General features: G+C 45.4%; 1 protein-coding gene across 2 annotated transcripts in view; it reads right to left on the bottom strand.

The window, feature by feature from the left end:
• The window catches only part of Trim24 (tripartite motif containing 24), a 105,118-nt gene extending 92,759 nt beyond the window's left edge, over positions 1-12,359 (bottom strand). The window contains exon 1 of one of the 2 annotated variants that reach the window (XM_008823478.2): positions 11,720-12,359. In XM_008823478.2, coding sequence (XP_008821700.1) covers positions 11,720-12,074 — 355 coding nt within the window. In that variant the 5' untranslated portion in view covers positions 12,075-12,359. The remainder of the gene's footprint in view (positions 1-11,719) is intronic. The other variant, XM_008823477.3, reaches the window with a different exon arrangement.
• Between the last annotated feature and the right edge of the window lie 1,256 nt (positions 12,360-13,615).

Raw genomic sequence — 13,615 nt, 5'->3', positions numbered from 1 at the left:
ATCTTTAAAACTTTTGGCCATCAATGAAGTTAAAAACAGGTATCAAAATCCATAAAACTACTTATTCAACCACATGGAAATGATAATTTGGGGTTTGGGAAAAAAATAGGAGCTGCAGTAAAGACATATATCTTCAGATCTTAAGGGCAATTGTGTTCAGTTTTATAAGTTATACATAGGGCATTTTCTTCCGTTACATACTCACATCAGAGTCTGTGGCAGCCTTGATGCCTCCCCTCAGGATACTCCTCATAGCATATGTGAAAAGTAGCCATTTGCATGCTTATTCATGTTACTGTGACAATCTACTTAACAGTAACTAATTTATACATGAAGTACTGGAGATCAAACCCAGGGCCTTGCACATGTTAGCCAAATTCCCTACACTTAACTGACCTACATTCCTAGCCCTTACATATCAGTACTTAAATATTTTTGAAAAAAAAAGTTCTAATTTTTCCTCACCTCAAGAATTTTATTTTACGACATACTATTATTACCATCGCATTCTGAACACTGGTTTAGTGAGCAGTAAAAGTGTAGATCTGTTTTCCATTTCATTCATTCTAGTGGTGAAGCTTCCTGTTGTTTCAAGTTGGCTTACTGAGTTTTGCACTTCCTTTTTCATTTCTGCCTGAGTTTTCTTCACTGTTTCTATCTCTTCTGTGAATTCATTCAGAAGTTATCCCTATCTTCTTTTAGCTCTTTGATTTGTTTGTTCTTGTGTTTTTTAAATTTGTTGAATTCCTTAATCATGTTTATGACTGTTCTTTTAAATTCACTGTCCTGGGTTATCTCTAGGGGGTTCTCCTTGTAGAACTCCTTTACAGGATTGGTGAAATTTGGTAGGGACATAGTGTTTTGGCTTTCCATTTCATTATTCTTTCATTGTGGTTTTGGCATGTGAATTTCTTTTGTTTATGATTCTGATACGAGAATTAAGTTGAAGTATGCTTCTGTTTCTATTATCCGGGTACCTAGATCCTTTATTGGTTATATAAAGCTGGTTGGTACAGGGTTCAGGTTCTCTCAAGTTTATTTTGGAGGGAACTGATGGCTTCAGATCAGCTATTCAGGAGTATCCAGAGAAGCCCAATTCAGGTTCCAGTCAGGTACACTCAGGCTTCCTTCATCATGTGGCGGCAGGATCCAGGCTCTCTTAGGCAGTCTCCTGTGTTGTCAACCCTATGCCAGAGGGAGGCCAGAATATCTGCTGAGATCCAGCAGCTGAGAACCCACTCTCTCAGGCTGTCTGCTAGAATCTCAGCCTTAGCCTACTAAAGCCAGATCTGCCCTGGGGCCTTGGGAAGGGCCTCACAAAATCCCTGGTAGGGGGACAGTATGGCATGGCGCAATTATGGGACGCTCACCACCATGTAGAGGCAGGATTTGGGGGCTGTCAGGCAGTCCCCTGGGTTCTCAGGCCCTCTGGTAGTTGGAGGCCAGAACCTGGCACTTTCTGGAGGTCTGCTGAGCTCTAAGCCGCTACCCCATGGAGGTCTGAACCCACTCTCTCAGGCTGTCTGCCAGGATCTCAGCCTTAGCAGACCAAAGCCAGATCTGACTTTTTCCTAGTTCCCTATCTAGAACTTGTAATGCTAATTACTCTTGCCTTTACTTCTCCTTCACATCTCCTATTCATGATTCAAGGACTTTGTTTTCCCCTTAGAGATTAAGAGCTATGCAATTTGGGAGTCTTTTAGATAGACCCAAAGAAGGGGTACTCCAATTGCTTCACCCTGCATCCCTGTTCAGCATGGAAGAAGCCAGAGCAGTCAGAATCCCTATTCCCTATTGGCAATTTGGGTAACCCCTTCAGAGGATGGCGTGATAAGAATAGGAGGTAGGAACTGGCTAGGCAGTTAGGGTAAGAAATGTAGACAGTTTCTTGGTTAAAAGTCAAAATGTCCTTGGGACTGTTAGCAACGTACTCTGTTCCAAAGGCCAAAAATGTCAACAGTATTTGGGAGCTTGTATCTAATCCTTAAAAGATTTTAGGGTTGCCTCTTCAGAGGAGGGAGGGAGTGGGCATGGATTTTATCAAAACACCTTATATGCATGTATGAAATTCTGAAGTTTTTGTAAAAGTTAAAAAAAATAAAATGTTAAAAACATTTAAAAAAATGCAGATCTGGGGCTGAAGAGATGGCTCAGCAGTTAAGAGCAATGGCTGCTCTTGTAGAGGATCTGGGTTTGGTTCTCAGCAACGACATGGTGGCCGACAACTGCCATAACTCCAGTTTCAGGGGATCTGGTGCCCTCTTCTGACCTCCGTGGGCAATACATGACACGGGACCACTTACAATGCATGCAGGAAATATACTCATACACATAAAAATAAATAAATAAATAAAAATGCAGAGCTGAGAGGCTGGAGAGATGGCTTAGCAGTTAAGAGCACTGGCAGTTCTTCCAGAGGACCTGGGTTCAGTTCCCAGCACCCACATGGTGACTAACAACAGTTTATAACTCTAGTTCCAGGGGATCCAACTCCCTCTTCTGATTTCAGTGGGTACCACATGCACATGGTATACTTACATACAGGTAAAATGCCCATACACACAGATAAAAATTAATATATATACACACACATTCTCTCTCTCTCTCGTCAAGCTCGCTTTCTTTCTCTCTCTCTCTCTCTCTCTCTCTCTCTCTCTCTCTCTCTCTCCAAGCATGGTAATGCCAGCCTTTAATCCCAGCACTCAGAAGGCAGAGGCAGGTAGATCTCTGTGAATTCAAGGCCAACCTAGTCTACATGGCCAGTTCCAGACCAGTCAGAGTTACATAGTGAAACCCTGTCTCAAAAAAAGAAAAAAACCTCAAAAATTTCTTTTTACTTCACAATGAAAAGGAAAACAACCTAATTTTAAGAATGTCTAGGACAGAGGCAGGAGAGATGGCACAGTGGTTAAGAGCACTGCCTGCTCTTGCAGAAAATCTGGGTTCTGAAGGGATCTGATGCCTTCTTCTGGCCTCTGGCAGCATTGCATGCACGGGTGCACTTATATACATACATGCAGGCAAAACACTCATACACACGAAACAAAAATTAAAATATTTTTTAAAAAATGGATGCCTAGAATACTTAAATCAAAGGTAAGCACAGGAAAATGTTCATCATTTGCCAGCAAACTGAAAATTAAAACCATTAGATACCTTTTCACATCTACTGAAACAGCCAAAATCACAAAGATTAAAACTACCTCAACTAGTCAAGGCTTTAACCATCTCTGGAGAGAACTGCTCAAGACAGTGCAAAATTCTATACTAGTATGAGTATCTATTTACCACATAAACAAGAAATTCTAAGAATTTACCAAAGAAAATCAAAAGATTCCCACATCAGATTTGTCTACAAACATTTATATAGTTATTTTCCCTTATTCATGAAAGATACCTTCCAGATACCTTCCTACTAAATGCAAAAAACTTAGTAACACACACACATTTTTTTCTATGTGCATCCTATTTAAAAATTAGGATTAGGGGCTGGGCATGGTGGCATATACCTTTAATCCCTTTAATGAGAGGGAAAGACAGTTGGATTTCTGAGTTCCAGACTAGCCTGGTCTACACAATGAGTTTCAGGGCAGCTAGGGCTACAGTGTCTCAACTAATAAATCCAGGTCCTCTGCAAGAGCATCCAGTGCTCACCATTGAACCATTTCTCCACTGGAGATCTGCTAGAGATGGTTCAGTGCTTAAAAGCACTGGCAGCTGTTGCAGAATATCACGTTTAGATCCTAGCGTTCCCAGCACCCACATGGTATATATATAAGAGTACATTAAATTGGGCAGGGGCAGTGGAGAAAGTGTGGATAGAGGTGGGAATCTAAATACCATCAAACTACATTGTATGAAAATTGCAAAAAAATCAATAAGAAATTTAGATCTTAAAAAGTAAAACAAAAAAAAAATAGCAAAAAAAACAAAAATAGCTTATGGATTCTCGTGTTTTACTATCCCTTAACAGTATTACTCCTTTCAAAAGTATGCTATCAGGGCTGCATTTGCTGTTCTTGCAGCGGTCCTGGGTTTGGTTCCCAGCACCTACAAAGTGGCTAACAACCGTCCATACTCCAGTTTCTAGGGATCCAATGCTCTCTTCTGACCTCTGTAGGTATTGCAAGCATGGGTGCACCTACGTACATGTATGTAGAACACTCATACACACTTTTTTAAAGTATGCTCTCTATTCCTCAAAAATAGCTCTTAAGGGGCTGAAGAGATGGCTCCGTGGTTAAGAGCACTGACTGCTCTTGCAGAGGAACCAGGTTCGATGCCCAGAACCCACATGGCAGCTACAAACCATCCTTAACTCCAGTTCCAGGGGAATCTGAAGCCCTCTTCTGACCTCTGCGGCATTGCACAACACAGGTGTACTCACATACATTCAGGCAATACACTCATACACATAAAAAAAAAAAATTAAAAAAAAAAAAAGCTCTTAATAGTTTACTAGTCTGGCCAAACAGTAGGTCCCCACCATTAAATACAACATGCTATTATTTCTCCAAGATACTTGTTTTCTAATGTAATAGTTAAAAAAAAAAAAAAAAAAAAGACGGTCAAACCAGGTATTGCTCACTTACAATTTCAGTACTTGTGAGACAGAGGCAAGATGATAACCACATATTTGAGGGCAGCTTAATCTACATAGAGATCCTGTCTAAAGACACAACAGAATGACAATCAAGACTGAGGTGGTTCTCATGTGTTAGCTTGTACTCATTCATTCTTGTTCTTTCCAACATGCAGCCTTAGAAAAGGAATTTAGGCCAAGGGTGATGGCACATGCCTTTAATCCCAGCTCCCAGGTGGCAGGCAGGTCTCTCTGAGTTCCAGGCCAGCCTGGTCTATATAGTGAATTCCAGGCCAGCCAGAGCTGGGTTCAGTCCCCAGTACCTACATGATGGCTAACAACCATCTATAGCTCCAGTTCCTGGAGATATGTTGCCATCTTCTGACCTGTGTGGGCACTGCACACATGAGTGCACTTACATACATACATGTGGGCAACACATATAAAATAAAAGCAAATTAAAAAGTTTTTAAAAAAGAACATCTTCATTTTATTAAGAATCTTGATGCTTCTATACTAATTTTAAAATGTTGAAATCAGGATTTGGCTAGTAACAGGTATAACTGGGAAACCAAGATGGTAAAGTCACACACACTAGCAGGGCAGAACCAAGTGGGACGGCTCACCCATACACCCCAGTGGCCGAGCATCATCATCACCCAGTGGCCCTCAAGACCAGGCTGCAGTCCCCAACATCAGGAATCCCAGACTACAGATTCCAGAAAATAGAGGACGCTGGTGTTAAGCTGTCATGTAAAGCTATGGAAACCTCCCAACTGCCACTCAGAGAATCTTGGATTGGAGGCCTGTGAGCCAATTGCTACCTGTTGTGAGGACCTAGCTTCTGCTTTTACCCAGAGAAAAACCCTGAGAGGAATCACCATGTTAGAGAACACCTTGGTCCACAATGGAGACATTGTGCTGAGTGAGGACGAGAAACAAAGTATAACCTGCATGCAATGGCTATGAACAACTTGGATGAAGAAAATCAAGCATTTCCGAGAGCTAAGAGAAATCCTTATGTACATTCTTAAGCAGTAAGTGTGTGTAAGAGAAACAGAAAGTAAGAGTGAAAACACCATTGGGCTTATTCTGACCCAAAACCACATGCCAAGGAAAGGGAATGGGCCCTTACTTTGGCACACCTGAGTGTAAGAATTATAGATCACTGACAATAAATCAGGTATGAGTTCTCTAGCACTCCAGCACCCAGCTCAGAAGTGTTATGTAAGATAAATGGTTTTTTTTCATTTGCAAATCGAAGACACAAAGTTGGGGGTAGGGATGTTGGCAGGGTGTGACAGAGGGTGGAGACAGGAGGTCTGAGTATAATCAAAATTCATTGTACCAAATTCTTGAATCAATAAGATCTCTTAAACTTAAAAAAAGAACAAGGAATTTAGATTAAGTTTTGGTGAAACGATTCTAATGGGCACTTGGTAGCAAGTGTGTCTAATTTCTACTGTTTTCATGTTTTAAGTTGAAATATGAGCCAGGGGTATGGCACACTCATTTCACCACTTAAGAGGTAGATGGCAAAAGAATAAAGAGTTTGAGGTCTACCTGGGCCACATAGCTCTCAGACTCATGACTCTCCATCTGTATTACCTGCTTGGCTCTCAGTGATTTTTTTTTTTTTTTTGGTCTTTTTGAGACAGGGTCTCCCAGTAGCCCCAGCTAGCCTGGAACTCAGTATGTAAACCAGGCTGGCCTCAAACTCACAGAGATCCTTCTGCCTCTGCCTCCTAAATGCTGGGACTAAAGGCGGGAGCCATCATGCCCAGCACCCCTGGTGAATCTTATTACACCATTTGTAAAAATAAATACCCTCATAATCAAAACAAAGGAGATATGAAAAAGCCACATGGAAACCCACTATCTTGTAACTCAATTAAAGAATATAAGAGAGTCAGGCGTGGTAACACATTCTTTTAACTCCAACACTGGGGAGGCAGAGACAGGTGGACTGAGGCCAGCCTGGTCTACATAGTGAATTCCAGGTCAGTCGGGGGCTACAGGGAGACCCTGACTCAACCCACCCCCTAAAATCCCAGCACTCAGAAGGCAAAGACAGGCGGTTCTCTGTGACATTGAGGGCAGCCTGGTCTACATAGTAAGTTCCAGGCCAGCTGGGACTCAGGAAAACCTTGTCTCAAAAATGCAAAAAAGGACATAAAAGAGAGTCTAAAGGGAGATATCCCGCATGGCTAGACAATGCCTCTCCTGGAAGCAATTAATTCATTAAACAAAATTCCCAGTGCAAGAGCTTGAGAGATGGCTTAGTGATCAAGAGCCCATACTGCTCTTGCAGAGGACCCAAGTTTAGCTACCAACACTTATGTAACAAGTACAGCTCCAGGGATCCAATACCGCCCTCTTTTGGCCTCCATGGGCACAGAACTCATACACACAGAAACACACAGAATTTTAAAATAATTTTTTTAAGCTGGGTGTGGTGGCGCACACCTTTAATCCTGGCACTCAGGAGGCAAAGGCAGGCAGATCTCTGTGAGTTCAAGGCCAGCCTGGTCTACATAGCGAGTTCCAGGCCATCTGGGGCTACAAGGAGACCCTGTCTCAAAAAGACCAAAATAATATTTTAAAAATCCCAGTGCCTGGTAGGGGAGACTGCCATAGAAACTGTCAGTCAGGGAAGCCCTAGAACTCCTCCCCCTCCCCAAACAGCACAGGTTACTGTCATTCCTCCTTGCCTACCACAACTAGTTAAGATCCTATTACAGAAGACACCATATACTTTAATTGCAAGATATAGAGAAATCAAGCCGGAACGAGGTAGAAACTTCCTCCCTTGCTGGCTAGTTTTCAAAGCTGCTATGCAGGCTACTTAAGGCATCATCAGGCTCAACCAGCTGTTAACCTATAAACTATAATACTAACCTGTCAGGGGAGACAAACCTACGATAGTGGCATACCTGATATGAGAGTAACCAACTGCTCTGATTGGATTTGAGGCATATGCCATAAGAGGTAATCCATGCCTAATACTGTAAACTTGGTCAAAAGCTCATGCTTGGGAAAAATCATTGGGGGGTGGAGGGCAGTGAGAACTAAATATTGCTGGTTAGCTACATGGACACAATGTCAAACTGCCTCCCTAAATACAAATGCCTACAGATAAATGCTACTCTTAATCAGAAACATCTTTCTGCAGTGAACTCTGGTGAATACAAAAACTTATGGAGGCTTAAGAAACTATGTGTAAGTGATGGCTTAATCCTTGGAACCCATATGACACAAGGAGAAACTGAATCTCACACATCATCCTCTGACCTCCACACACAGGCTATAGAGCATGCATACACACAAAAGTGAAAACAAAAATCCTGAGTGGCTGGGTATGGTGACTCAAACCTGTAATCCCAGCATGTGAGGCGAAGGATTACCTCAGATTCAAGGCCATCCTGGGCTAAAATGAGAGCCTATCTCAAAGTAATCTTAATACTACAAGTGTGTGTTTAGGTACATATTGTTCATTCATTCTTTCATTCATTCCTTCATTTGAGACGGGATCTCTCTTTTGTAGCCCTAGCTACAAAGATCTCATCTCTGGGCCAGCAGAGACCTACCTGCCTGCCTTTGCTGGGATTAAAGGCATGTACCACCACATGCAGCTGTCCTTTCATTTAGTTGTTTGGAGGTTTTGGTTGTTTTTCAGCATATGTTTAACCAGCATATATGTAAGTGTACTCATGTTGTGCAAGGCCCATGAAGGTCAGAAGTTGGATACACTGGAACTAGAATTACAGATGGTTGTTAACCACCATGTGGGTGCTGGGAACTGAACCAGGGTCCTCTGCAAGAGCAACCAGAGCTCTCAACTGCTAAACCATCTCTCCAGCCCCTGTCCTTTATTTCTTAATGTTTTCTCTGGATTTACATGTTTTCCTTTGACTCTAGATTATAATACAACACAAAGATATGAAAATATGGAAACTAAAAAGCATGAGCTGAATGAAATGTCTCAGAACTGAGGGCCAGAACTTTATACTCTCATTCATGCAAGTCCAAGTGTTAAGCACCTCAGTCGTATTTCTAGAATTAGCAAAGTTCTGATCATACTTGGCTACTAAAATCTGTTCAAGGGCTAGCAAGGCAGCTCAGCAGATCAGGGTACTGCCAAGCCTGATAGCCTGATGATTTGTTTGGTCCCCAGAACCCACACTGTAGAGGAACCAAGTCCGGAAAGATCCCCCATGACTTCCTCATACCCATACACAAGCACACAATTAACGTAAAAAGAAAAAAAAATTCACATGTATTCAATCACTTAAAATGTAAATACAGCCGGGTGTGGTGATGCGCCCCTCTTGGGGTCCCAGCACTTGGGAGGCAGAAGCAGGCAGGTCTCTGTGAGTTCAGGGCCAGCCTGGTCTACATAGTGAGTTCCAAGCCAGCTGGGAGCTACAGGGAGACCTGGTCTCAAAAAAAAAAAAAAAAAAAAAAAAAAATTATGTCAATACCCCCTTTGGGTTGGGCATCCATTGATTCAACCAACCACAGGTGGAAAATACTGAGGTGGGAACTGCTAGACTTTTTTCATTTTCTCCCAAACAATGTGGTAAGAACTCATTCAGCATTTAAAGTTGTATTAAATCTACACAAAGTTGTGCACAGATTATGTACTAGGCCATTTCATATAAGGGACTTTAAACCACACGGTGCTGGATAGCTTTAGTTGTCAACTTGGCACACTTGTGTAGAGGGAATCTCAATTGAGGAACTGTCTCCATTGGACTGGCCTATGGCCATGTCTGTGGGCCATTCTCTTGATTGTCCTGTGATGCAGGAGGGCCCAGCCCACTGTGGGTGGTGCCACCCCTGGACAGGTTGGTCCTGTGTTGGTAAGCAGGCTGAGCACAGGCCAGGAGAGCTAGCCAGTAAGCAGCACTCCTCTGTAGTCTGTGTTCCAGGTTCCTGCCTGGGCTTCCCTTGATGATGAACTGTGCTGTGAGCCAAATAAACCCTTTCCTCCCCAAGTTGGTTTCAGTCACAATAATGGAGAGTTAACTAGAACATAAACCTTCTGCTAAGGACAGAAACCTTAAAATGTGTCTAAAGTTAAAAGGATGGTGGGTTCCAGGCCAGCTGGGAGTTACAGGAAGACCCTGTCTCAAAAAGACCAAAAATGTGGTATTTTGTGCTTTTTGTTCTCAAGGCCATGGGCTTAATTGCCAACAATACTATATATGTATATGTACACATGTTCATATGGGTGTACTTACATATTTATTAAGAACTAAGATTTTTATTTATTATGTGTCTGAGTGTACTGCCCGCATGTGTCAGTGCACCCATGCCATGTAATGCCCTCTCTGGTCAGAAGGTGGCATCTGATCCTCTGGAACTGGTGACTGTTAGCCACCACGTGGGTGCTGGGAATCGAACCCAAGTCTTTTGGGAGAGCAGTCAGTGCTCTTAACCACTGAGCCACCTTGACAGCCCCTAAGAACTAAGATTTCCATTTCACCTGTACTAACTTTCCAGCAAGTAGCAAGTTAGTTTCACCTGTACTAACTTTCCAGCCCTTGGAAGAAACTAGTGTGAAAGAGCTACAATTCTGCCTAACTGCAACCTAATAAAAGTAGCCTAGGCTTTCCACAGATGGTGAGTTTCACAGATGGTAATCAAAGTAACTGAAGAATCAGAGACAAAAGGCAGTTTATTCCTTATAGCAATAGTATAAACCAAATATCAACTGTTTTGTATCAGTTCCCAGAGCCCCAGTTTCCACTGGGCAAATGTGAAAAGGGTCTGTTGTCTGACACCTACATAGGCAGGGAACCTTAACCTTTTTTGATGGGCAGTAAGTACGCCTACCCTTTGGCTCTGTTACCTTTATTATACTTGACAACATGCATGTCCACCCTTTGCTGTGGTGGAAGACACTCTCTTGCAAGGCTGTTCTTTACACTACATCCTTGAAAAAACAGAAACAAAGAGCAGTCAGTACCTCACTGGCAAGAGCTCAGAAATAGAGACCTATGGTAAACTGTCTCCTACAACTAGGGACTATTCCTAAGACAGCGCTAAATAAACAAGACCAAGACAAAAATCTAAGCCAGTAATCGCATCTTGACCTAACCCACTAACTCAAATCAATGACTCCCGTTAAGAAACAGATGTTAGAAATGACTTCCCACCAGGTGGTGGTGGCTCAAGCTCTCACTGAAGAGACTGAGGCAGGAAGATTGCTGACTACAGGCCAGCCTGGGCTATGTAGACAATGTTCAAAATAAAACACACTACCAACGAAAACAATTTTATAAAACCACGAAGGAAAAAAAAATCCTCGTTTCTAGTTACTTATATTTTTAAAAGGAGTCCATCTGCTCAAATATTTTCAAGCATTAAAATTGTAAAACCTCAAGCTTTCCAAGGGAAGCAATTACCAATTAGTTTAACTTACTCTAAATGCTTCAAACCTGTTAACATAAGCAATGGAAACTACCTGTCAAAAACTAATTATCCAATAACACAAGAGAAAGTAACTTCCAAGCACTGCCTACGAAATACAACACTGCGCCCCCAAACCACTTTCTAAGACTCTTCCCCTTCATCGTCCGTCTCGCTCAAAATAAAACCTTCGAAAAGAGGCAAACAAAACACCGTCTCCGGCTTCCTTTGTCCCCAACAGAGGGGAGAGAGAAGAGGGAACTCATTAAGGTAAAAGAGCCCCAAAACACACAAGATAGGAAACAGACGGCATCCAATCTACAATCCATCATCAAAGCAACTCCCCATCACTTAGAGCCTCCATCCCTCCCTTCCCCCTCCAGCTCCAATCACTCGGGTGGATTCCAGCTGATTGGGATCATATGGACCCGGACAAAGCTTGGCGGAGGCAGCGGGGAGCAGCTAACTTGCTGCAGCAGGCCGACAACCCCCACTAGCTGGAGACCGACTCCAGCCCCCGCCGTCCCAGCCCCGCCGAAGTGCGGGACCGCAGGGTCCCCAGGCCCCGCGGGGGAAGTTGCCCGGGCCGGCCAAAGGACCCGCGGTGTCACCGCCGCCGCCGACCCTCCCGCCCCTCCCCCGCCGCGCACCCCGGGGCGGCGGCGACTTGACAGCAGGTCGCGGCCGCCGCCTCGCACTCCCCCCACCCCGCCCTCGGCTCACCTTGTGTGGCGAACGGCGACGGGCCGCTGGCCGGAGAGCCGGGGGCGGGGACGGGCGGCGGGGTCTCGGCCGAGCCCAGGACGGGCGCGGTCAGCATGAGGTAGCGCTGGGGCGCGGGCAGGCAGCGCTGGCAGAACGAGTGCAGGCAGGGTAGCAGCTTGGGCGTCCGGCTCTGGATGTTCTGGTGGCACACGGCGCAAGTGTCCAACAGGTTGAGCCGGGCCGCCTCGCCGCCGCGCTCCGAGTCTGGGCCCTGCCGGCTCTCGGCCTCGTTCTCCCCGCTCGCGGCTGCCGGGCCCCCGGCCCCCATCGCCGGAGCCGCGGCCGCCGCCGCCTTCTCCACAGCCACCTCCATTGTCCTGCGGCCGCCGCCGGGTAAGGGGGGAGCGCGCTCCCCGCCCGCCGCCCCCGACGACCTCAGCCGTCGCCTTCGGCTGCTCCTCAGAGGCCGCGCGGAGGGAGCGCCGGGAGGAAGCCGCCTCCCGGGTGGCGCGGCCGGAAGACGCGGAGCTGTCAGCGGGGAACCGTTCCCCTCACGGCGACGCGGCCACACTGTCTGCCTCGCCAACCGCCGCGCAGCCGCTCGAATCCGCCCAGCCCGCCCGCGCGCGCCTCTCAGCCTTTCTCTCGGCCCCCTTGGCCCACCGCGGGCCCCGCCCCCACCTCCTTCTCCCAGCAACCGATGCAACGGCGAACGGAGCGTCGTCCAATCACCACCGCGTCTGATGCGGGGGCGGGGCCAGCCGGAGCCCGCGAGGACGCGACGGCCGCGGCGGGAGGCTGGGAGTGGGCGGGGCCTGCGCTGTCCCGCCCCGCTGCCGACGCCGAGGACGGCGGCCGCTGGTTGGGCTGCTGTGTTTCCCTACTCTGAAGAGATTAAAGGGATCGTTTGTTAAGCAGCGGGCGTCCTGGTCGTTCCGCCGCTGTGACTCCGCCTACGGGATGGGGCTCCACCTTGTCTACTAAACCTGGTTAATTAGGTAACTGCTCTGAAAACTCTTTTACTACTGAAGACACCAACCTGGTGTTGGAAAGGAGGTAGGTGGAGGTGTGCAAATAAAATCAAACACATTGTGTGCTAGGGAAGTGTGCAGGGAGCTCGGATTTTTATTGCCTGAATTTATTCATCTCGCTCGATGATGTATGAATGAATATGAAGAATAGGGAGGGAAAGTGCAGAACTGCCGGAATTTTTAAAAGACACCCAATGGAAAAAGGTGAAATTAACTTTTAAATTAAGTATTTTGCTTTGTAAATGAATAAAAGCAGTTAATTTTCCAAGGAGTGAATAAAGATTTGCAAATGCCCTAAGTACATGGTTATAAAATTTTTTTTAAAAAGCCAGGCATGGGGCTGGAGAGAGGGCTCAACACTGGCTGCTTTTGCAGGGGGCCGGGGTTCCATTCCAAGCACCCACATGGCTGCTCACATCTGTAACTCCAGTTCTAGAGGATCCAGTGCCCTCTTCTGGCCTTCAGCAGGCCACATAGGGGGCACTTACATACATGCAGATGAAACACTCATGCATAAAATAAAAGTAAACTAAGTTAAAAAGTAAAATGAAGAAGTCAGGCATTGGGATGCACACCTCCAATCCCAGCACTCCGGAGATGGAGGCAGGAGGATCACAGCACGGTCAAGATCAGCCTGGGCTAGTGTGAACCATGTCTCAAAGCAAAAAGTCCTCCATTCTGGTATCAGTTTCCATATAGTATTTTGTTTCTTCCCTCTTCTTCTATGCTTGTTCCTAGAAATTCTCGGGAATCCACCATTGTCACCACATGTTACCTAGGAAATTGGGGTCCCCTCGGGGTGTTTAGTCTCACCAATAAAAATTTAAGAACAGGGACTGGAGAAATGGCTCAGCGGTTGAGAACACTGGCCGCTCTTGCAGAG

This window comes from Nannospalax galili, unplaced genomic scaffold (assembly GCF_000622305.1).
Source record: "Nannospalax galili isolate Female #2095 unplaced genomic scaffold, S.galili_v1.0 scaffold307, whole genome shotgun sequence".
In the NCBI taxonomy this organism is placed as follows: Eukaryota; Metazoa; Chordata; class Mammalia; order Rodentia; family Spalacidae; genus Nannospalax; species Nannospalax galili.
Note: the sequence above shows the minus strand (reverse complement) of the source record. Positions and strands in the feature narration are given on the sequence as shown.